The sequence below is a fragment of the Pseudorasbora parva genome, chromosome 3, assembly GCF_024679245.1.
Source record: "Pseudorasbora parva isolate DD20220531a chromosome 3, ASM2467924v1, whole genome shotgun sequence".
Classification (NCBI taxonomy): Eukaryota; Metazoa; Chordata; class Actinopteri; order Cypriniformes; family Gobionidae; genus Pseudorasbora; species Pseudorasbora parva.
In genome coordinates this window covers 34,176,820-34,202,557 of record NC_090174.1, presented here as the reverse complement: position 1 = coordinate 34,202,557, position 25,738 = coordinate 34,176,820, and the positions used below count along the sequence as shown (strand labels likewise).

The following is a 25,738-nucleotide window of genomic DNA, read 5'->3' as shown; positions in this document are numbered from 1 at the left end:
TCTATAAACTATTGCATCAAGGTGCCTTAAATAATATATTATTTAAGGCACCTTGATGCAATTTCCCTGTTAAGGCAGGGAAATAACAACAGAAATGTGTACTGTTGTTTGTCTGTAAGCAGCAGAAACATTAAGGTGGTACGTCACGTCTTATAACACCACAGTTTGTATAAGATATACATATACGTAAAAACTACTATATGAAGCTCAGTCTATATCTGATCAGACCTCAGTGGAGATCCTCCAGGAATGATTGGAATCATTCCTGCAAAATCGGTGCTGCAAAATCAAATCAAGTAAAATTATGAAATAAATTAAATAATAAAACATATTTAACAAACAAATAACAAATAATTTTATATAATAGGAAACACGGTCAAAAATTTAAATGAAATAGGTGTGCAATGTAAAATAAGTATCAAATAGGCTAAGTAATAGTATTCCTGGACCAAGATAAAAGATGCAAATAAACTAGATGAGTAAACATGAGCATACGTTTAGTGAATCTCTCAGGATACGAGTTAAACTAATTTTAATATTAGAGTCACTATATTTACTAGAATAAAATAAACATCCCAATGAATGATCATTGATAATCATAGGCTACACAATCATACAGAAAGAAAGAAAGAAAGAAAGAAAGAAAGAAAGAAAGAAAGAAAGAAAGAAAGAAAGAAAGAAAGAAAGAAAGAAAGAAAGAAAGAAAGAAAGAAAGAAAGAAAGAAAGAAGTTGACGTAGATATAGGCGAATGAATCCATTTTGTTTATTCCCGTAATGGATGTCAAATTGTTTGGGCCATTTATTTTTGAGATCATGGCTTTAATTACTTTATTAAAGTGCATTATCCTATTAATAAAATGTATTATTATTGATTATATTATATTGACTTCATTATCAAATGAGAATTTGCTCATCGTTATATCTCAGTTTTATCTCAGTTCTACTACTTTCTTAATATTTCATGAATCAATCATGACTCATTCATACCTCATACAAGATTTTCTACACACGAGTTCTAGTTTTTTTTTTTTTTAGAAAGCCACAGCGCCTTCTAGGGGAAACCTGTCAAAATATATGGGGGCTGCCCTAACGGCACATAACACGACGTCATCAATGGGCGACAACAGGACAGTAAACAAGCCTGAAACCAGATATCACATTCTGATTTTAAACAGAAAGTAAACGGAAAATTAAATATGCCCAAAGTGGTGTCTCGGAGTGTTGTGTGCTCGGACACCCGCGACAGGGAAGAGTATGATGATGGGGAGAAACCTCTGCACGTGTATTACTGTCTGTGTGGGCAGATGGTCCTGGTTTTGGGTGAGTTTCAACCCTCGCGGCTGCTCAAAACGCACCCAGCAATTCACTGTGTATACATTCATCGCGAATATAAACCTACCTTTGATATCACTACGTCTTGCCACATCTCTTGACGTAACGTTCGAGCTTTGTTTATGCCCGGACGGTTGCTGATTTGGTGGTGTGTTGTTTGTAAACGAATCTATTTTTTTGAATTAATATTTTAGTGAATTAATCGTTTTCGTTCAACGCACAGACTTGTACTTAGTTTGCTGAAATGTTTCCTTTTAAGCACGTGGCTGTTTTCTTATGTTGGAAGAGAAATTCCCTTTACATTGGTGGGGGGAAAAAAAGATAGAACTCATGACTGTGTAAAAAATAGCCATACAGAATTAAAATTACCAATTTTTTTTTTATTACCTAAGGAGTTATTGTTGTCATTTTCTCTTTAGCTTGTTAAAAGACCATTTGGCAATTAAGAGAACCAATTATCTTTTTTTTTTGGTTCAAATTGTGGGGAAATGCTTAAACAATCTTTCTGTAGTAGGCTACCATAGCAGATTTGAATATTTTAATGCATGTTCATAAGACTTCTTTCGAATCTGACTCTTAACGAATCAGTTAAGTAAATGATTCAAGGACCAAAAAATAAAAAACAGGCCACCATAGACATAATATAAGTAGACACCTCATGACGTGCTGGAGCGTGAGCCAGCGTCGCCGCCATATTGGTTGGGTCTCCACTCAACAACTCTAGCAATCAAAGTCAATCGGAGTCTGGGTCTTCAAGCCGTGCCTTCGGGCGCATAGGCTAATTGCAGGCTATATAGACCACAAACAAATTGAAATATTTGTTAAAAACATGTTTATTGCATAAATTTCAGGTGCATTTTTTAAGAAAAGTGTCCAACCACCAGCTAGCTGTCATTGACTCAAAGCTGTCAACCCTCCCTTTTTTTCCGGGTTTCTCACGTATTTTAGCTCTTTTCCCACTGTCTTCCCATTTTAGTATTTTCCCGTGATATGTTTCTTATTTTTATGCTCGATTGTGTTAACTCAGAACACGCAACTATCTGTGTCTCTGAAGTGGCTTGCACTTCTTGCCAGACCAACGCATCTGGTGATATAGACTAGTGCATTTGAATATTACAAAAGAAAAAAGTTGTTTTTATGAATTCAATTAATTAAGTAGCTATAACCAGCTATTCAGTCAAGAGCAGTGAGTGAGTCCTTATCTTTTGTTTGACAGACAGCAGTAAAGGCTACTGCTCCTTTAAGACCTAATACAGAGATATGCATCGTCTTTCTCAACTTTATAAAGTTCTCTTAAGGGATATAGACTGTCTGATTGATACTCATCAAGATCGACATGTTGACATACTTTTTGTGTGAGTTTATCCGTTCAAACGCAAGACTTGAAATAACTCAATATTTGCGCGCTGAGACGTGCGCGCGCTGCGCACAGAGACAGATCTTCTCTCACTGCAGAGGGTTCTTCTCATTCGCGTCTTCTGGCGAATATACTGGGTGATGACGGCGAAATGACTGATCATACGGCAGCACTCGCATGCATTGAACACAGTTTACAAATATAGACCGTTTTGCCCATGTTTTCTTTTATTATCTCTGTTGTAGTGCACGTGTATCCATCGACAGAACCATACATAAAGCATTATTTTTCAAGTTACAACCAGTGCCGCCGCTCCCACCACGCGCTGGGGTCGAGCAGAACACACGCTACCCATAGCAACGCGTTATGACAACGACATTTCAGACTGACAGAGACAAGATAAACGGCTTTTCCGCCATTTGTTACTGTTTTGTACACGTTGTTATATTAATTATAATTCAAAATCTGTTTTATTCGCCACAATATAGTAATGATAAATGTTGAGAGGGGCACTTTTGATTCATTTTCAAAAAGGGCAGGGGCTCAAACTAAGCCCTCCCCTCTGCAGTGCACTTGCCTGGTGTGTGTAACGTGTCCATGGTCCTGACTCCTGTCACACGGCGAAATCTCCGACAGGGCTTTAACAGTCTAACGTTACAGTGAATGAGAGTATGAGCCGAGCCGAAACGAACGCACGTGCAGGTCATAGTGTGACATCCGTTAACCATAGTGTAAACATAGATGACGTCACGGGTTTTTCTATAAACGAAAGAACGTAGCCTTCGTTTGTATGGCCCAGGCAATTTATACATTTATAATACTTACTTAAATATAATTCATATTATTTTATTACTGTTGTATTAGTTGTTTGAAAAGTAAAAAAAGAAATTGGTCGGTCTTAAAGCCAATTTACAACCGGCAAGTCGGTCGGACTAAAAGGAAAAAAAATAAAAAATTGAGTCGGCCCTAAATTGACAGGGTCGGTCGGGTTACGGCAAACAAGAATATTTTTAAGGATGGCCTTATGCCCGTATTTTGTGCAGCTTACGGTTGCAATAACGCAATATTGATACCAGATCGCATGGGATTACATTTCACAAGTAATATTGAACAATAATTTAGGTTATTTTACAATTTATACATCATTATCATTTCATGCTTGTCATTTGTGGTGTCTGTATTTACAAAGTAAGGCTTCACCACATCGCAGAATTAACTACCCTGGAGTTACAGAGTGCAAGCATATGCAAGAAGCTGTGCAAAACAGTTCTTTTTTAAAGGATTTTAACTCCCCAGTCCCAGTTGCAAGCCTGACAGGGTAATGTAAGATGCTGGAATGACCTGGAATTATAATGTTTACTTTAGGCCTTTAAAAAAAAAAATTCTGAGCTGGTACAGTATATATGGGAGCTTGTATGTGTTACAGAAGGTGTGTGTTTGTGTATGTGTGAGAGAGAGAGAAATAAATTCAAGTGAATTTTCTTTATTAAAATATAAAATTAATTCATTTATACATATATCAATATGTCATAGTCTACAATACGTCTTAGTTAAAGCTCGTAATACAAAGTCTTTCTACATGAAAGCAGAATTTTTCAATGTGTGCAGCGTCCTGTATCATAACTAAGTCTCTGCAGTTTGTAACAAACCAAACCGTGTGAAAATCCGGTAAAAACTCGGGGAGTTTTGATCATTGTAGTTGAGAATACATCTTCCTCAGTAGAAATAAAGGCGGGGGCGGTGCATTCACGCATTGGGGACCCATCCAATATGATGCCGCGCTGTTACGTCCGCAGCCGCTCCAATCCAAGATGGCGCCGCACTGTTACGTCCACTCCAATCAAGGGGGTAATCTAGCACTTGGAAAGCGTTCCACCCATAGGGGCGGCCATTGCTAACCAAGCCATCACCTGCTGTTAGCATCCCATTGACTCCCATTCATTTTTGAGTCACTTTGACAGTGAATAACTTTACATCTGAGGCGTTTAAAGACTCACATTGTCCATTGTTTATTTCTAAAGAAATACGACAATGCATAAAAGGCTCCATTACCTTGTAGAAGCTGTTTTTGTAAAAATAGGCTAACGATTGCATCATAACCAACGCGACTCTGTCGCACAGTAGAGAAATTACCGTATAGACACGAGGAGACGCTCAGAAACAATCTTTTACTGTCTATGAGGCAGTCGGGGGGACGTGGAGACATAAAGTCTGATAAAGTCAAGCGGAAAGAATGGGGAGAAGCCCATAGTGAGCCAAAAGCAACGGGAGAAAATATTTAAACAACGTGATTCAGATTTCACTTTCCACAACTACTAGAAGACCTACAACTGTCAGACAGGAGGCTTACGTCACATCTACGTTGTCAAGCTCAGTCTGAGCCTGCACAGTTCGCTCAGCCATCAGGAAGTGAGTGCTTCTGATTGGCCTCTTTTTCCGCTGTTGAAGTCAATGGGATCGCTCTGTCCATTTCTTTTACTGTCTATGGCTCCAATAGGCAGCGTCAATCTATGAGGCATCTACGTATATTATGTCCATGGTCGCCACCTCCTGCGCAACGATGTAACATGTCGAAAGGTTCACTGAAAGTATCACTGAACGAATCTTTCTGGAACTTATTCAAACAATGCAAATCATTTAGATGAATTAAATCCTTACCTATATTCAGATTTGTCCTCTAAGTTGAGTGTGTTGTCCTCACACGTCTTAACCGGATCCCGGTTGAATGTGTGAACAGGGAAACACTTTTAGAGCAGACGGACTGGTATTTCACACAAGGCTTTGTTCCGCTCAGCCTCACTTATGTTGTGAATATTGTTGGATAGGTGTCATTTTATACTGACACTTTAGAATGTGTTGTCCTTTACTTTGGCCTGTGAACATCACGTGATGTTTTTTTGATTCTTTTTAGCATGTTTTTTGTAGCCATCCTACCTTTTAAAAAATTATGTATTCAATAAGTTATGACATGTTTTTTTACATTGTTTCAGCTCATCCAAAAAAGAGAAGTTATACAAAATGCAACTCATTTTTTAAAAGTCTGTTCAACATAATCGACAATAAGTTGAAATAACAAAGTCGATTGTACTTAATTTCAGGCTGTTTTTTTACAGTGTATGTACAGAAATGTCTGTGTTAATAATATAGAATCCTGTTCTGGGATCTGTCCAAGCATCAAACTCAAAACATTTGCTCTAATGTAAGAATTGTAGTCAAGTTGGGAATGCAGTGCACATATTAAATAATACCTGGCGGTATGACCAAAAATTTATATTACGGTATTTTTCTAAATGATATCGGTTTTGCGGTGTATTTTTTTTCCATGCATGACCAGGTGGTGTTAACCAGATTTTCTACTGGTTGAGAGAGGAAATACTGCAGTAGATTGACTAGAAATGCCCTATTTTACTGTCATGAGTGAATATTGTAGAAAAATTCCACACTAGAGTTAATACAGAGTTTGCAAACCCCACAACATTACAATTCTGGAACAGACTCAGACATGTAATATTGTGGGCCAGGGCTCGCAAATCCCAACGTCCCGGGGCTATGTGTCTTCCAGACGGCCTACCAAAGCGTAAATCCGTCGGCAGGCAGCTGAATCTTAAATAGTTAAATAATATTCCTTTCTTGATCCGTGTTGTTCACTATCTTGACTTGATATTTGAAAGTGTGTGTGTGTGTGTGTGTGTGTGCACAGTTCGCGCTTATATCCACTGATTTGGCGGGCCAAGTAATTCAAAAATAAATAAGGCAAATTATGCAAACCTTATCAAATCCTAGCCGCTGGCGTTTGCTTCCAAGTCTACAGTGTGGCACCATTAAAACCCAGCGTTCAGGAGAGAGCCTCAAAACCAGTGTAGAAAATAGCCTATTACTTATTCATGCTGTTTTTGAATGTAAAAACCATGCAAACATAATTAGCCATCAGCCATATCACCCTGTAGCCCAAGACTGGTTTCCCACTGAAGCTAAGCAGGGCTGAGCCTGGCCAGTACCTGGATGGGAGACCAACTGGAAAATCTAGGTTGCTGCTGGTAGAGGTGTTAGTGAGGCCAGCAGGGGTGCTCACCCTGTGGTCTGTGTGGGTCCTAACACCCCAGTGTAGTGATGGGGAAACTGTACTGCAACAAGCACCATCCTTCGGGTGAGATATTAAACCGAGGTCCCATGGCACTTGAAAAAGAGTAAAAAAGAGTAGGGGTGTAACCCTGATGTCCTGGCCAAATTCCCTTGATTGGCCCTTACCAATCATGGCCTCCTAATAATCCCAATCCACTAAATATCTTAATTTGTGTTTCGAAGATGAACGGAGGTCTTACGGGTATTGAACGAAATTAGTGTAAGTAATTAATGACAGAATCTTCATTTTTGGGTAAAGGCTAACCCTTTAAAACCACTGAATAATTTGTGGTTAATTTGTGGTTAGGCCAGTAGATCTGTTAAAGGGTTAGTTCACCCAAAAATGAAAATTATATCATATCATTAATGCCCTAATGTCATTCCACACTCGTATGACCTCCGTTCATCTTCTGAACACAGTTTAAGATATTTTATATTTAGTCCGAGAACTTTCTGTTCCTCCATTGAAAATGTATGCATGGTATACTGTCCCGTTCCAGAAAGGTAATACAAACATCGTCAAAAATAAATTTTGGTCCAAAAATATATTTTTTTAACAAAACAAAAAGCTTGGGCACACCAGGTAACACGTCAGCAGCGCCACTGCACAGTCGCGAACGTGGATTGAAAACAAACCCGGAAGAGAAGACAATGTTGAATAAAGTCATAGTTTTTATTATTTTATTTTATAAAATTAATGAGTCTTGCGCTTTTATTGAACTTCAGGACTATGTTGAAAAATGTGTTAATTCTGGAGTCCTTCTCTTTATGCTATCTGAGCTCTACGCTGTAAATCGTACTCGGTTACTTTCGTAACCTCGGTTCCCTGAGAGAGAGGAACGAGTATTACGTATGGGAAAAACTCCTTTTCTCGAGAATGTGAAGCAAAATTTTATTAATAAAGGTATCTATGTAAAGCGCAGTGAGCTGCACGGCCATAGCCCAGCGCGAGGAGCGCTCTGATTGGCCGGGCCGTGGTAACTGCAGGAACCTATGGTGAGGCGGCTGAGAGGAACGAACCAATGGGGGGCGTTCCAGAAGCCCGCCGAAAAAGGTGCTTATATTTGCATACAGGAGGCTATATAAGACCCTAATTCGCCATAGGTGTCAGGTTTTAAAATCGACTGAAGCGATACCTGAGAAGCATAAACACGGCACGGAACGTAATACTCGTTCCTCTCTCTCAGGGAACCGAGGTTACGAAAGTAACCGAGTACGTTCCCTTTCGAGAGAGGTTCCTCGTATTACGTATGGGAACACAATGTAAAGCGCCGTGTGTGCTGACTGACCCAGTATACCCAAAGCACATGTTAATAAACCCCCGATAGACCGACAGAGGCGGCTTATAAGGGGAATAAAGAACCGGAGGAGTCGGTTCATTTGAACAGCTGATCGGACATAGTCGGATCTTATGATGAATGAATAAGTGCTTGAGGGCTAATGTGTACAGGCCAAAACATAAGGCAATCTGTTTGTCAGGGTCTAGAAAGAGCCTAGATGGAGAGAAGCCCTGCTTGTAGAGCTGGAACCTCCAACTTGTAGAATCTGATAAAAGTGGACGGAGAGGCCCAGCCTGCCGCCGCACAGATATCTTCCAAAGAAATGCCACACGACCAAGCCCAAGATGAGGCCATGCCTCTAGAGGAGTGGGCTTGAATGCCTGTAGGACAGGTTAGGTCCTAGACCTATATGCTAGTGGGACTGCATCCACTATCCAGTGTGAGAGTCTGTTTCATGACAGCACAAACTTTAGTGCGGCCACCGAAGCAATGAAGAGCTGATCCGACTGCCTGAAGGGGGCGGAGCGCTCTAGATACAATCTCAATGCTCTGACTGGGCAGAATAGGTTTGCGTCTTATTCTCTCTGAGACACGGGTTAAGCAGTGAAAAGACCTGCATACTGAAGGGGTTGATAGCACTTTCAGCTTAAAACCATGCCTCGGTTTGAGCACAACCTAGAAGTTGCTGGACCCAAACTCAAGACAGGAAGGGCTCACGGAGAGTGCAGGTAAGCCACCCACTCGCTTAACCGAGGCCACAGCCAGCAGAAAAACGGTTTTTAGTGATATGTGCTTCAAGCTCGTGGTCTGAAGTGGTTAGGAGGGGGAACCCTTCACGGCCTCCAAAACCATGGCGAGGTCCCAAATAGGGACCGAGGTAGGGGCAAGGCGGGCTGAATCTCCTGGCCCCTTTAAGAAAACACACAATAAGATCACTTTTCCCTAGTGAATGTGCTGCGATCGGAGCGTGGCTAGCTGCTATGGCGGAGACACACACCCCGAGTATGGAGGGGGGACGACCCGCGTCCATTAGCTCTTGGAGAAAGCGAGCAGTTCCGCCAGTTCGCATGTGTGCGTCGATGTTTCGCGTAGCACACTGGTTAGAAAACCACTGACCACTTCAAAGCAGAGCTGCCAGATAGCAGGGGCTCTAGCTTCCGAAATAGTGTTCATAACTTGTCAGAGAGGTTCCCGGATACCGTTGATGGGCCATACGTGGAGGGCCCACAGCTCGGGATTGGGATGCCAGATCTTCCCTTTCGTTGGCGGAATAGGCCATGGGGCTGTGTCTGACAGCTGAAACAGTTTGGAGAACCATGTGCAGTTCTTCCAAAGTGGGGCTATTAAAAAGCACAGGCTTGCAGCTGGATCGCGATCGGAGGGAGCATATAGAGGGAGTCTGGGCCAACATGGGCCAGGGCATCCCTGCGTTTGCAGAAAAAATATTGGGCAGCGTGTGCTGTGTGAGCTGAATCGTTTGCGGGTAAAGGGACCATCCCCCTGGGGACATGGGTCCTCTGGATAACATGTCCGGACCCTGATTCAGAATACCTGGCACGTAAGCCGCCCTTAGGGAGCTCAGATTGTGCTCTGCCCATAAAAGGAGATGCTTAGCCATGCAGTGAAGAGAGTCTGATCTCGGCTGCCCTAGCGATTTTATGTACGTTATCAAGACGTGGTGGTTCTTATGCCGTAAGACGCTCGTTGAGTCTTGAGTCTATGACAATGACTGTACTGATAAGCCTGCCCCTCGAAGGCGAATCTCAAGAATGGCCTGTAGAGGGGGTTATCGTAACGTGAAGTATGCGTTTTTCAGATCTATTAAGAAAACCCAATCCCTGGGGCGAATGTGCGCGAGGATTTGTTTCACCGTCAGCACCTTGAAACGAGCGTGTCATAAGTGCTTTGTTCAGATGCCTGGAAAATGGGCCTGAGACCGCCATCCATTTTCGGCATGAGGAATTAGCGACAGTAAAAACCTGACTCGCTAGCGTCGGGTGTACTGTTTCCGCCGCTCTCTCCTTTAACAGTTTCAATGCCTCAGCGAAAAGCACGTGACTGACACTGCTTCTTACTGAGGGCTCGACCACGGCTTGAATCGCGGGGTCTGCGAGCAAAACTGTAGCGAGAACCTCGTTTGCGAGAGTGAACTTTGTGAAAAGTGCTTGGGTGCAGGAGTGCAGACTGTAAAGTGGGCACATTTCCTACATAGAAAGCTCTTTTGTGTGTAGTGTAAACAATGTGTAGTGGCGCACAACCTACGTAGAATACCCACGGTGCAAACCAGTGAGCAAATCCACAGGGGTAAACGCACACAGCATTAGTGTGCAGGCGAGCGTGTTTAACACAGGCTAGTTGACTGCAATATTTCATCTCCAGTCACTTAACTTAAGGGAACTGGGAGAATGTAAGGAAGTGCGGGTGGTATGTGAGCCATTCCACAATGCCGTTATGTTCTAGTCTAGACTGAAAGCGCACATGCAGACAAGCGTGTTTGACCACAGGCTAGTTGACTGCAATAAGGCTAGTTGACTTTATATGGTGTAATCCGGCCGCGGCGGGATTTATTTGTGATTTTGTGAGGCTGAATTAACAGTGCTTATGTAGGGGTGCACACTGTGTAGTGGACACTTTGTCTACAGTGTAAAAACCTTTCCAGCCGCCTGAATAAAGGGGACTGGAAGTGATAGAGTGAAAAAAGGGCTTAGCTTGGCAGCCATTTTCCGACGCCCTTATGCTCTGACAGTGAGCGTGTGCTATGACGTAAGTCGCGCTCTAGTCAGCAACGCGCTGTGGAAGGGGCGCGCGCGCGCGCTATCATGACAAGGCAGCCATTACAACTTCCTTGGCAGTAAGCGAGCGCTGCAGCGACATTGTTCTTGACATACCCAACAGCCCGAGCTCGCTCGTCTAACTTACTCTAGTATTCTCTGTCCGCAGCGCTTCAGCACGACGGCAGTAGAATGAGCACAGCGAGAGCTTCGGCTCGAGTTAGTTTATTCACTCTAGTATTCTCTGTCCGCGGCGATAGAGCGACAGAACGAGAGAATTGGAAGCGTGAGGAAAAACTCTGTCCGCGGCGCTTCTAGCACGGCGAGAGCTTCAGCTCGAGTTTGTTTATTCACTCTAGTATTCTCTGTCCGCGGCGATAGAGCGACAGAACGAGAGAATTGGAAGCGTGAGGAAAAACTCTGTCCGTGGCGCTTCTAGCACGGCGAGAGCTTCGGCTCAAGTTTGTTTATTCACTCTAGTATTCTCTGTCCGCGGCGATAGAGCGACAGAACGAGAGAATTGGAACCGTGAGGAAAAACTCTGTCCGCGGCGCTTCTAGCACGGCGAGAGCTTCGGCTCGAGTTTGTTTATTCACTCTAGTATTCTCTGTCCGCGGCGACAGCGCGACTGAACGAGCATTGGAAGCGTGAGGAAAAACTCTGTCCGCGGCGTGAGAAGAGAAGAGCTCCGTCTTTCCGCGGCGCTTAACGACGCGGCGGAACGAGAGAGTCCTCGAATAGAACAAGCCTGTAAGCTCTAGAAGTGGCGTTGCAGCGGCAACACACACAAACACATACAACACTCAACATAGACACAGTTTTAGACATGTGCCGATATCAATTTTTCATGTTGCGATTAATTGATGAAGTTTTATCACGGTATACGATATTATCACGATATTGAAATAAGTTGCAAAAAAAAAGTGTTGCCATAGCATAACAACTTTAAGAACTATTTTTGTAATAACAAAAATAACTGAATGTTTAAATACAATAATACAAAGCACCAAAAATATATATAGCTCTGGAAAAATAATTAAGAGACCCCTCATTGAGAAATCAATGTTATGTGGTCTCTTGATTTTTTTCAGAGCTGTAAAAGTACAATTTTCAAACAGATTAAAGTGCAAAAGAATTAAGCTATAAAGAACAACAGGAAGGCTTATAAATGACAATAAGGTCTGATTATTTAATGCATTAACTAAGATTGAGCAATAGCTACATTTGGTACAGAAAGTATAATGTTTTTGGTAATGTTTGTTAAGAAATACTGATCATTGTTAGTTTTATCTTAGGTCCATTAAAAAAGTTATTTTGATTTTAATGTTATTAAACAGTAACTAAGAAATTAACATAGAATGATTAATTCTTTATAAGTATTTTTCGTTGTCAGTTTGGTAATAATGAATTAACATGTTAACTAAAGAAGTCGTATATCTCAAAGTTTAACTGAACAATAACAAATAATCAGAACAGTTCTAATTATTAGGGCATGTTGTAGTCCAGATTAAAACATAAAAATGTTTAAGTTTGAAAATAAATAGCCTATTAAGTCTTTAAGTGTTAAGTATTTGGTGCTGTGATGAACAACATTGAGATTACAAAAACGAATGGCTGTTTTAAAAACGTACTCGGTTACTTTCGTAACCTCGGTTCCCTGAGAGAGAGGAACGAGTATTACGTATGGGAAAAACTCCTTTTCTCGAGAATGTGAAGCAAAACTTTTAATAAAGGTATCTATGTAAAGCGCAGTGAGCTGCACGGCCATAGCCCAGCGCGAGGAGCGCTCTGATTGGCCGGGCTGCGGCAACTGCAGGAACCTATGGTGAGGCGGCTGAGAGGAACGAACCAATGGGGGGCGTTCCAGAAGCCCGCCGAAAAAGGTGCTTATATTTGCATACAGGAGGCTATATAAGACCCTAATTCGCCATAGGTGTCAGGTTTTAAGATCGACTGAAGCGATACCTGAGAAGCATAAACACGGCACGGAACGTAATACTCGTTCCTCTCTCTCAGGGAACCGAGGTTACGAAAGTAACCGAGTACGTTCCCTTTCGAGAGAGGTTCCTCGTATTACGTATGGGAACACAATGTAAAGCGCCGTGTGTGCTGACTGACCCAGTATACCCAAAGCACATGTTATAAACCCCCGAGACACCGACAGAGGCGGCTTATAAGGGGAATGAAGAACCGGAAGAGTCGGTTCGTTTGAACAGCTGATCGGACATAGTCGGATCTTATGATGAATGAATAGTGCTTAAGGACTAATGTGTACAGGCCAAAATGTAAGGCAATCTGTTTGCCAGGGTCAAGATAGAGCCTAGATGGAGAGAAGCCCTGCTTGTAGAGCTGGAACCTCCAACTTGTAGAATCTGATAAAAGTGGACGGAGAGGCCCAGCCTGCCGCCGCACAGATATCTTCCAAAGAAATGTCACACGACCAAGCCCAAGATGAGGCCATGCCTCTAGAGGAGTGGGCTTAAATGCCTGTAGGACAGGTTAGGTCCTGGACCTATATGCTAGTGGGACTGCATCCACTATCCAGTGTGAGAGACTGTTTCATGACAGCACAACTTTAGTGCGGCCACCGAAGCAATGAAGAGCTGATCCGACTGCCTGAAGGGGGCGGAGCGCTCTAGATACAATCTCAATGCTCTGACTGGGCAGAATAGGTTTGCGTCTTATTCTCTCTGAGACGCGGGTTAAGCAGTGCAAAGACCTGCATACTGAAGGGGTTGATAGCACTTTCAGCATAAAACCATGCCTCGGTTTGAGCACAACCTTGAAGTTGCTGGACCCAAACTCAAGACAGGAAGGGCTCACGGAGAGTGCAGGTAAGCCACCCACTCGGTTAACCGAGGCCACAGCCAGCAGAAAAACGGTTTTGAGTGATATGTGCTTCAAGCTCGTGTTCTGAAGTGGTTAGGAGGGGGAACCCTTCACGGCCTCCAAAACCATGGCGAGGTATAATCCCCAAATAGGGACCGAGGTAGGGGCAAGGCAAGCTGAATCTCCTGGCCCCTTTAAGAAAACACACAATAAGATCACTTTTCCCTAGTGAATGTGCCGCGATAGGAGCGTGGCTAGCTGCTATGGCGGAGACACACACCCCGAGTATGGAGGGGGGACGACCCGCATCCATTAGCTCTTGGAGAAAGCGAGCGGTTCCGCCAGTTTGCATGAGTGTGCGTCGATGTTTCGCGTAGCACATTGGTTAGAAAACCACTGACCACTTCAAGCAGAGCTGCCAGATAGCAGGGGCTCTAGCTTCCGAAATAGTGTTCATAACTTGTCAGAGAGGTTCCCGGATACCGTTGATGGGCCATACGTGGAGGGCCCACAGCTCGGGATTGGGATGCCAGACCTTCCCTTTCATTGGCAGAATAGGCATGGGGCTGTGTCTGACAGCTGAAACAGTATGGAGAACCATGTGCGGTTCTTCCAAAGTGGGGCTATTAAAAAGCACAGGCTGCAGCTGGATCGCGATCGGAGGGAACATATAGAGGGAGTCTGGGCCAACATGGGCCAGGGCATCCCTGCGTTTGCAGAAAAAATATTGGGCAGCGTGTGCTGTGCAAGCTGAATTGTTTGCGGGTAAAGGGACCATCCCCCTGGGGACATGGGTCCTCTGGATAACATGTCCGGACCCTGATTCAGAATACCTGGCACGTAAGCCGCCCTTAGGGAGCTCAGATTGTGCTCTGCCCATAAAAGGAGATGCTTAGCCATGCAGTGAACAGAGTCTGATCTCGGCTGCCCTAGCGATTTTATGTACATTATCAAGACGTGGTGGTTCTTATGCCGTAAGTCTTGAGTCTATGACAATGACTGTACTGATAAGCCTGCCCCTCGAAGGCGAATCTCAAGAATGGCCTGTAGTGGGGGTGGGGGGTTATCGTAACGTGAAGTATGCGTTTTTCAGATCTATTGAGAAAACCCAATCCCCGGGGCGAATGTGCGCGAGGATTTGTTTCACCGTCAGCACCTTGAAACGAGCGTGTCATAAGTGCTTTGTTCAGATGCCTGGAAAATGGGCCTGAGACCGCCACCCATTTTCGGCATGAGGAATTAGCGACAGTAAAAACCTGACTCGCTAGCGTCGGGTGTACTGTTTTCGCCGCTCTCTCCTTTAACAGTCTCAATGCCTCAGCGAGAAGCACGTGACTGACACTGCTTCTTACAGAGGGCTCGACCACGGCTTGAATCGCGGGGTCTGCGAGCAAAACTGTAGCGAGAACCTCGTTTTATATGTTCAACACCCAATATTATATACCAGGAATGGCCTGCCAGGCCTGGGCTCGTAAAGCCAGGGGTTGAATTAGATTCGGGGGCTGGCCGCTTAGTAATAGGGGCCTGTTAGCCGGGTTGCTTGTGCTGTAACACTGCTTGTAACACTGTGGGGATAGTGTTAGTTTTGGCGGTGCAGGCTTTGCAGTGGGCGCACGCCTCACATTTATATTGTGTGTGCGAGAGTGAACTTTGTGAAAAGTGCTTGGGTGCAGGAGTGCAGACTGTAAAGTGGGCACATTTCCTACATAGAAAGCTCTTTTGTGTGTAGTGTAAACAATGTGCAGTGGCGCACAACCTACGTAGAATACCCACGGTGCAAACCAGTGAGCAAATCCACAGGGGTAAACGCACACAGCATTAGTGTGCAGACGAGCGTGTTTAATACAGGCTAGTTGACTGCAATATTTCATCTCCAGTCACTTAACTTAAGGGAACTGGGAGAATGTAAGGAAGTGTGGGTGGTATGTGAGCCATTCCACAATGCCGTTATGCTCTAGTCTAGACTGAAAGCGCGCATGCAGACAAGCGTGTTTGACCACAGGCTAGTTGACTGCAATAAGGCTAGTTGACTTTATATGGTGTAATCCGGCCGCGGCGGGATTTATTTGTGATTTTGTGAGGCTGAATTAACAGTGCTTATGTAGGGGTGCACACTGTGTAGTGGACACTTTGTCTACAGTGTAAAAACCTTTCCAGCCGCCTGAATAAAGGGGACTGGAAGTGATAGAGTGAAAAAAGGGCTTAGCTTGGCAGCCATTTTCCGACGCCCTTATGCTCTGACAGTGAGCGTGTGCTATGACGTAAGCCGCGCTCTAGTCAGCAACGCGCTGTGGAAGGGGCGCGCGCTATCATGACAAGGCAGCCATTACAACTTCCTTGGCAGTAAGCGCGCGCTGCAGCGACATTGTTCTTGACATACCCAACAGCCCGAGCTCGCTCGTCTAACTTACTCTAGTATTCTCTGTCCGCAGCGCTTCAGCACGGCGGCGGTAGAATGAGCACGGCGAGAGCTTCGGCTCGAGTTTGTTTATTCACTCTATTATTCTCTGTCCGCGGCGATAGAGCGACAGGACGAGAGAATTGGAAGCGTGAGGAAAAACTCTGTCCGCGGCGCTTCTAGCACGGCGAGAGCTTCGGCTCGAGTTTGTTTATTCACTCTATTATTCTCTGTCCGCGGCGATAGAGCGACAGGACGAGAGAATTGGAAGCGTGAGGTAAAACTCTGTCCGCGGCGCTTCTAGCACGGCGAGAGCTTCAGCTCGAGTTTGTTTAGTCACTCTAGTATTCTCTGTCCGCGGCGATAGAGCGACAGGACGAGAGAATTGGAAGCGTGGGGTAAAACTCTGTCCGCGGCGCTTCTAGCACGGCGAGAGCTTCGGCTCGAGTTTGTTTATTCACTCTATTATTCTCTGTCCGCAGCGATAGAGCGACAGGACGAGAGAATTGGAAGCGTGAGGTAAAACTCTGTCCGCGGCGCTTCTAGCACGGCGAGAGCTTCGGCTCGAGTTTGTTTATTCACTCTATTATTCTCTGTCCGCGGCGATAGAGCGACAGGACGAGAGAATTGGAAGCGTGAGGTAAAACTCTGTCCGCGGCGCTTCTAGCACGGCGAGAGCTTCGGCTCGAGTTTGTTTATTCACTCTATTATTCTCTGTCCGCGGCGATAGAGCGACAGGACGAGAGAATTGGAAGCGTGAGGTAAAACTCTGTCCGCGGCGCTTCTAGCACGGCGAGAGCTTCGGCTCGAGTTTGTTTATTCACTCTAGTATTCTCTGTCCGCGGCGATAGAGCGACAGGACGAGAGAATTGGAAGCGTGAGGTAAAACTCTGTCCGCGGCGCTTCTAGCACGGCGAGAGCTTCGGCTCGAGTTTGTTTATTCACTCTAGTATTCTCTGTCCGCGGCGATAGAGCGACAGGACGAGAGAATTGGAAGCGTGAGGTAAAACTCTGTCCGCGGCGCTTCTAGCACGGCGAGAGCTTCGGCTCGAGTTTGTTTATTCACTCTAGTATTCTCTGTCCGCGGCGATAGAGCGACAGGACGAGAGAATTGGAAGCGTGAGGTAAAACTCTGTCCGCGGCGCTTCTAGCACGGCGAGAGCTTCGGCTCGAGTTTGTTTATTCACTCTAGTATTCTCTGTCCGCGGCGATATCGCGACAGGACGAGAGAAGAGGAAGACTGAGGAAAAACTCCGTCTGTCCGCGGCGCCTCCTCAGCGCGACGGTATAGTGACGAGAGCTTCGGCTCGAGTTCGCCTATTCACTCTAGTATTCTCTGTCCGCGGCTGTAGCGCGACGGAATGAGAGAAGAGTGGGAACAACTCTGTGGCAGCGGCGGAAGAAGAGCCGCGGCGGCGGCAGAGTGAAGAGAGCTTCGGCTTGAGTGTGCTCATGTCCTCTAACATTCTCTCTTTCCGCGGCGCTATTCAGCGCGACGGGACGAGAGCAGAGGGAGAGTGAGAAGAGCTCCGTCTTTCCGCGGCGCTTAACGACGCGGCGGAACGAGAGAGTCCTCGAGTAGAACAAGCCTGTAAGCTCTAGAAGTGGCGTTGCAGCGGCAACACACACACAAACACATATAACACTCAACATAGACAGTTTAAAGGATATATAACGCCGGATGGCGTAGCTGGAACGGCAGAGAAGGCGGAGAGGGAGTCCGTCGTCCTCAGCTGCAGGTTCCGCTGGTGCCTTTTCAACGGCGGTGCTTCTTCCGGAGACCAGCGAAGGTATCGCTGAAGGAGATAAAATCTGACACCTATGGCGAATTAGGGTCTTATATAGCCTCCTGTATGCAAATATAAGCACCTTTTTCGGCGGGCTTCTGGAACGCCCCCCATTGGTTCGTTCCTCTCAGCCGCCTCACCATAGGTTCCTGCAGTTGCCGCAGCCCGGCCAATCAGAGCGCTCCTCGCGCTGGGCTATGGCCGTGCAGCTCACTGCGCTTTACATAGATACCTTTATTAAAAGTTTTGCTTCACATTCTCGAGAAAAGGAGTTTTTCCCATACGTAATACGAGGAACCTCTCTCGAAAGGGAACTACACGTGTTTTTTGTTTGTTTGCTGGTTTCCGGGGTAACTGTTTCATTCTGCCGTTCATCAGCGCCCTCTGCTGTCACTGAGCGGCACTTCAGCAGCGCGTCTCCTTCACCGGTTCAGTCATGTGCACGTTGGGCTTGTTTATATCTGAGCGCGTGTCCCTTTGACGCAGAATACAGCGGTGTTGAGCATTTATACGGTTGATGGGCAAAGTATTATTGAGTGCATTATAAAAAAATTATAAATTGTTAATAAATGATTATTTACGATATTTTAAAGTGCCCACGATAACAATATTGTGCATATTCATTATCGTGATAAATCGCATTATCGAAAATCGGCACATGTCTACACAGTTTAAAGGATATATAACGCCGGATGGCGTAGCTGGAACGGCAGAGAAGGCGGAGAGGGAGTCCGTCGTCCTCAGCTGCAGGTTCCGCTGGTGCCTTTTCAACGGCGGTGCTTCTTCCGGAGGTCAGCGAAGGTATCGCTGAAGGAGATAAAATCTGACACCTATGGCGAATTAGGGTCTTATATAGCCTCCTGTATGCAAATATAAGCACCTTTTTCGGCGGGCTTCTGGAACGCCCCCCATTGGTTCGTTCCTCTCAGCCGCCTCACCATAGGTTCCTGCAGTTGCCGCGGCCCGGCCAATCAGAGTGCTCCTCGCGCTGGGCTATGGCCGTGCAGCTCACTGCGCTTTACATAGATACCTTTATTAATAAAATTTTGCTTCACATTCTCGAGAAAAGGAGTTTTTCCCATACGTAATACGAGGAACCTCTCTCGAAAGGGAACGACTTTCAGAACTGGGTGTCAGGAAGAAAGTCAACAAAACCTAGAAAGGTCTAGACTTCTCACCTCTTTGTAAATGCAACTCTAATCATTCATAATTGCTAATACTTTTACATGTATTAAAGCTTTAGTTATGTAAAAGTTCATAAATATAAATAAACATATAAAATGTTTCCTTCATTTGAAGTTTAATTTGATTAATGTGAACATTTTATCTTGTGCTAGAACTTGAAAATCACTTTTTTGCAATTTTGCACAAAAAAAATACAGAGGGCTCCTAGACAAAAATCACACTATAGACCCTAAAAAAACAATAGAGGTGTGAACCAACACTCATCTCACAGTTCGGTTCGATTTGATTATGATTATCATGTCATCAATTTGGTTCAATTTGATATCACGATGAATTGACGGTTCACTGCATCCTCATGTATACAATTTTGTCCGTTTTTGTAAGTTTTGTAAGCTGAATAACTGAACTGAACCTTTCATTTTACCTGCTCAAAGAAAACACGCTACTTGAATGTATCAAACAAAACTTAAAAGATCCAAAAAAGTCATAAAGACATCGTAAAAATAAATAATCGAGTGTCTAATCCAAATCCAATTCTTCTGAGGAGACACGAACAATGGGTTATGATGAACAGATTTACAACGACGTACATAATGTAGTAATCACAGACATTGAGATTTCGTGACATGTGCAAACAACAGGTGAGTAAATGCAGAATTTAAATTATTGGATGAGCAGTTTGAGAGTGGTCATTTTGACAAGCTTTCTTGCTATTAAAACGGTAACGGATTGCATTAATCATCTGAAGCACTCACGGTGACAGAATGGTTTAAAAAAGTCAATGTCAAAGCACAAACATCATTTAAAGCAGCCCTCCTTATTGAAAGAGCAAACATCTACAAGACATTTAAATAACTGCTAAGACTTTTTAGCTGAGACCTTGTTGAATTAACACGAAATGACATGAATATATGTATTAGTTATTCTATATTATAGTAATCTCCCTTCATGATATCCTGAGGTGAAAATCCATTTGAGATGTACAGTAATGGCTCGTTTGGCCTTCAAGTGATTACTGCCTTCTCCAGCACAATTGTGGACCTATTCACCTCAGCAACAGATTTACTTGAAATGTATTCAGAAGCTCAGAATAGTTAACATGTCATTGTTCTGCTTTTCATTAGGGTGTTATTAATGTGATTTCCTTGAAATGAAGTGTGATTACCGATAAACTAACTCTCTGTGGTACATGTTCATTATAATTCTTGTGAAATCAAACATCATAAAGGTTAATCATTTTAAAAACTTCAAGCCTGTATGATTTTACATCAAAACGGTTTGTTATGCAGGTTTGTATCAATACGACGGTGAGTAAATGACGAATTATTTTTATATTATGGTGTAGTATCCTTTTAAAAAGTCATAGTAATAACTACATTGATTCACTTCAACTAAATGAAACACTGCAATACAGTATTGTCTGCAATCAATACAGACTAATTGCAGACAATATTCAAGATGACCTCTATGAGGAAAGGTCAGTGAGAACATACTAGTCCATAGGGCATGAACTTTCTGCTTTACAAAAGTCTTTAGGTTTTGTCTGTTGGTCTTGTGTGTGCTTTCTGTAAGAAGTAAAGAGAAAGATAATTAAGCTCCTGTGTTCCCTTTCAGACTGTCAGATTGAGAAATTACCCATGAGACCACGGGACAAAGCGAGAGTGATTGATGCAGCAAAACACGCCCACAAGTTCTGCAATGTGGAGGAAGATGAGCCTGTGTACTTGAAAAGGTGTGTGTGTGCTGATAAGTTTGCACTGAAGTTTTAAGTATTGATTAAGCTAGGGATTGATTCAAGATTAATTAACCGCTGTATGTTCCTGTGCAGGTCAGAGGGCATCGAAAGACAGTTTCGCAAAAAATGTGGAAAGTAAGTGAGCCTGTATACCACACAGTACCTTGCAGCACACACAGCATGCATACAAAATGCACAATATAGTGTACACAGTGTGAAGTGGGTCACATACATGACACAATTATACATCACTTGATTACAGAAACAATATACTCAATTGTTACTTAAAATTGTTACATGCCATAGCTCTCTGGAATGCTTGATTTTCATTGGTCAGTTGCGCCTGTCAAATGTCAAATGGTAATAATGATAACTGTATTTGAAAACAGTTAATACCTTTATTCATCTGCTTGTAGAATCTGTGAAATTGTAAATCATTTAAATAAAAGTAAAGTGCTGTCTTTATTTAGTGCTGTCCTGAATAAGATATTTTACTTAAAATATGTTTACATATAGTCCAGAAGACAAAAAATAGCTGAATTTATTCAAATGAACCGGTTAAAAAGTTTATGAACCTTTGAGTCGCAATAATGTGTTTCCTGCTATTCTGGACAGAACTCATGAGATATTGCTTATATAGCCTATAAGATGTAAATGTGAGGGCGTTTTCACACTGGCAGTTTAGTTCGAAATTGGACACTGCGGACCCGGGTAAGTTGAGCTCAGAGTAACCAAACTCGAGACTGGCTTATAGGCTACAGGCTTATCTCACAGTGAGTTGTTGCCCTGCATTATATTCTTCATCAATTGACTGTATGAAATGGAAAATGACCCAAGTAGGTCTGGGGTGGGGCAAGTATGTTCATTGCATTAATAATTAAATAATGTGATGTTGTATTTTTTTGCCATAACTATTTCATTTAATTAACGTGTGTCTGTGTAGGTGTGGTCTGCTTTTGTTTTATCAGCATCAGATGAAGAGCACTCCAGCGACATTCATTGTGGATGGAGCACTGGTGAAGTTCGGCCAGGGATTTGGCAACACAAGCGTATACAGCCAAAAGCAAGAGGCGCCAAAGAAAGTCAGGGTAAGACGCATTTTTATTTGAAAAGGTGTAAGAAAATTGCAGAATATAAGGTCTACAATATATAATATATAATCTGTGTGTTTTGAAGGTTATGATGACAAAGCGCACCAAAGACATGGGCAAGTTCAGCTCGGTTACTGTTTCAACGATTGATGAAGAAGAGGAAGAGATTGAAGCGGTGAGTTTAAGTTCATCAGCTGCCCATCAGACCTTACTCGTCCCTTACATCATATCTCTTTGTTAAAGAGCTGTGATTGATTATGATTGGTTTATCCTACAGCGGGAGGTGGCGGACTCTTATGCCCAGAATGCCAAAGTGATTGAGAAACAGCTGGAGAGGAAAGGAATGAGCAAGAGAAGACTTCAGGAACTGGTAAAAGCACACACGAGATGAAAGAACAGGCGATGTGCATTCAAGCTTGAGGCAGTTTGAAATTTAAATAAAGTCTGCACAGCTAATACATTTTACGTTAAAGATGACAGAGACCCCACAAACACGAACACTCCCTTAATCTTATTTACCTTGGCAGCTCTTTAATGCGGGTTGGTTAAGCAGCTGAAGGCTTGTATTTAATTATCTTAAAGAGTGCGGAGATAAGCATACATGAGCATACAGTTACCAAACTTGAGTTATAAAGGGGGGGGGGGACTGCAAGGCTACAGGATAGTGTAGAGTCAGCAGGTCGTTATGCAAAAGAAACCTCTTCAGGGTGATACAATAGTCAAGACTCTACTACGAAAATTCGTAGTTATTTGCGACATAAGTAAATAATTTAACACAAAATATTTATTTCCCATTTTATTACCACAGTATATGCTTGAGTGGTCTGTTATCAGTTGCAGAGTGCTGGATGGTGCATTTGAAGAATCAGAATTGAGTATTTCTGGGAGTCTTGTAAAAATATAGATAAATGATCCATGGTTCTGCACCAAGTATGGATAAGTTTGTGAAAGGATTGCCAGTGCCAGGGAAACGCAAAGTAGCTATATGTGAATCTACTTTAGATTCACATATAGCCTACCAAAAACAAATCTACTCTAGAGGCAACAGGGCGATGTGACATGGGCAAATAGAACCTCTTGTGTTTATCAGTGATGCTATCTACAACAGTTTCTCTCAAGGACAAAGAGAAACCCACTGAAGTTGATTAGTTGTAGTACTGTATTAATTACAATGATTACTTACAATGTTTCAAATAAATCCTGTAAGATTTTGGAAAGAAGGGTCACGTCTGAGAGTGTCTTTATATGGGTGTATATAGGTGGAAATTATTTCCTCTACAAACGAGGGCCTAGCAGAAAAAGTTGGGGAACCACTGCATTAGACCAATCTGATACCAAATCATAAGCATCGATTAAAGGTGCCCTATAATGATTTGAAACAATATGTTAAATTGTTCTCTGATATCCACAAGTTATTTGGCTTATTTAAGGGCAAAAATTGTCCAGATACAGTTTTACAGGTCCATTTACAACCCTATAAATTGTCCCTAGGATGCAATGCTCTGTTTTTGCCTTATTTGGAAGAGTCATGAATATTAATGTTGAGCTCTGCTCTAATTGGCTTATTTCAGCCGCTCGCACCAGTTCAACTCGTGAGTCCTGACCGTCCTGACAGAACACAGACCGACTAAATGACACTTTAAGCAAAACATCTCAAATGGAGATTGATAAAATGGAGCTTACTTGTTTATTGGTGTTTTCAGATCATCCGCGTGCCAGAAAGAGCATAATGAATGAATGAAAAAAAAATGTTCTTGAGCAACAAATCCTCATATTAGAATGATTTTGAAGGATCGTGTGACACTGAAGTAATGATAATGATAGTAATAATAATTACTATCATTATATATATTAATATGAATAATTTACATATTGATGTACATTTTACTATATTACTGTTTTACTGTATTTTTGGTGAGCCTAAGTGAGTTCTTAAAAAAAAAAAAAACATTCAGTTTTAAACACTGCAGTGCAGACACACACACACAAAAAAACATTTGAGCTGTAGGGTCGCACTCTCTCCGCACTCTCTTTCTAGACATGATACTAAAACTACAGCTGAAAAATATTTAGAGAAAATGTTGTAGGTGTAGGCAAGAGTAAGACTGCGGGAGATGCTGAGTTTGTTCTCAAAGCAGTTCGTTGTTGCTATTTCACACACCTAGAAAATACCTGAGTTCACACAAGTGCTGCTAATGTGATCTGTTTATGAATGAGATTCATTTAAGGAAAAAAGTCATAGTTGTTGACAATACCCTGTTTAATATGTGAATGGAAGAAGTGGTATCAGAGACTGTCTTATCTTATGCTGTTTCTCTCCACACAGGCGGAACTCGAGGCTAAGAAAGCCAAAATGAAGGGAACTCTCATCGACAACCAGTTCAAATGAGAGAGAGAGAGAGCAAATTGATCAGTTTTCTGCATGGAAAGTGTGTGTATATTTGCGCAGTTGCGTGTGTATGAAGGCATTGGCTTTTTTCTTTACAAAATTGTTAATTTTTGAATTGTACAAATATTTTTAATGCTATTCTTTATTAAAGTAAACCTCCAACAAAACCCAACTCAAAACCATTTTTTATCAATCACAGAATGTGCAGTTTGTGGGACTTTAGCTTTTCAAACACTGATTACGGTTAATATTTCACACTGTGCTATAATTTCAGAGCTACGGTGTTTGTGATATGTTTGCTGTAGCCTTTTTGCATGCTTTGAGTTGAGTCATGTTGAGTTTTTGTGCAAGACTGATCAAGCAAATCACTGGAAGTGCCATGTGGACAGAACCTCAACCTCTGAAGAGTGATGATGTGCACCTGCAGCAAGACAGGTGTGTGTATGGCTGGGCCAGTGTTTCTCAGTCTTATGTGGTCTGTGATTAATGATCAGATTCTGGATCAGTGAACAGTACATGAGCTTTATTTCACACTTGCACAGACCCCAGTGTGACATTGTACTGGCACAGGTGCAGTTAATCGCCCCTCACACTGGTCAGGCATCATGAAATGAAGCAATGAAGGGCTCAGCTGCTGCTGACATTTGAATTGATTAGGATGTTTTTTGTTAAAGTATATACATTTTTAGCACACCAGGGTGACTATGAGCATGCAATTGTCCAGCCATGGCTGGATCTTCCACCAGGACAATAATCCAAAATAACCATCAAAATCAACAGAAAAATGGGTCACTGAGCACAAAATAACGCTTCTGCCATGGCCGTCCCCCCAATGCCTGTTTATGTAAACACTGTAGCGTCTGGACCTATCAGTCACAAAATTATTCATTATATTTAATGAATAATTCAGCAAACCTCCTCACCCAACCACAAAACAAGGTGCCTCTGGCCACCGCCCCAAAAGGATAGAACAGACTCCTTGTAACCATGACAGCAGTGACGGATTGTCAGGTAAGAAGATGTTTTATAAATAGAAAATTATGAAGGTTTGCTAGGAAACCCATAATGACCCTAAATAAGGACCCATCCCCATTCATTAGGAAACCTTCTATGAAGGAACACGTATAACTATCATTTTACTGTCTTGTATAGTTTCTTTTATATTGTATAGCTACTGGTTTATGCATGCTTTATGATAGAACCAGTAACCTCTCCTATACCATTTTTGGTGTCTTTGAATTTGTATTTTTATGTTTCATGAACTGGCTTTATATTTATTTATTTATTTATTTATTAGGGATGCAACAACCTTGTTTTGATATTCTATTCTTACGAGACAGGAACAGAAAGATTAATAATAAAAAAGATTTTTTATTATTATTGTGATACTCTTTATTTTACTTAAAATACTTTACTTAATTACATAAAACCTTACTTAAACTTAACTTAACTTAAACATTT

General features: G+C 42.7%; 1 protein-coding gene across 1 annotated transcript; it reads left to right on the top strand.

The window, feature by feature from the left end:
• The first annotated feature begins 1,086 nt into the window (after positions 1–1,086).
• steep1 (STING1 ER exit protein 1) lies at positions 1,087–24,444 on the top strand. The gene is made up of 7 exons (XM_067440133.1): positions 1,087–1,321; positions 20,677–20,794; positions 20,891–20,932; positions 21,741–21,885; positions 21,974–22,063; positions 22,166–22,258; positions 24,215–24,444. Exons 1-7 carry the CDS (start codon positions 1,198–1,200, stop codon positions 24,275–24,277), a joined length of 675 nt encoding a protein of 224 aa, XP_067296234.1. The 5' UTR covers positions 1,087–1,197; the 3' UTR covers positions 24,278–24,444.
• Positions 24,445–25,738: the final 1,294 nt, after the last annotated feature.

What these genes read in the sequence shown, in the direction of transcription:
- steep1 (XM_067440133.1), top strand. Translation starts at nt 1,198, where the DNA reads ATGCCCAAAGTGGTGTCTCGGAGTGTTGTGTGCTCGGACACCCGCGAC. An exon ending in GCAGATGGTCCTGGTTTTGG is followed by an intron (nt 1,322 to 20,676) that starts GTGAGTTTCAAC and finishes GTTCCCTTTCAG; the next exon opens with ACTGTCAGATTGAGAAATTA. An exon ending in GAGCCTGTGTACTTGAAAAG is followed by an intron (nt 20,795 to 20,890) that starts GTGTGTGTGTGC and finishes GTTCCTGTGCAG; the next exon opens with GTCAGAGGGCATCGAAAGAC.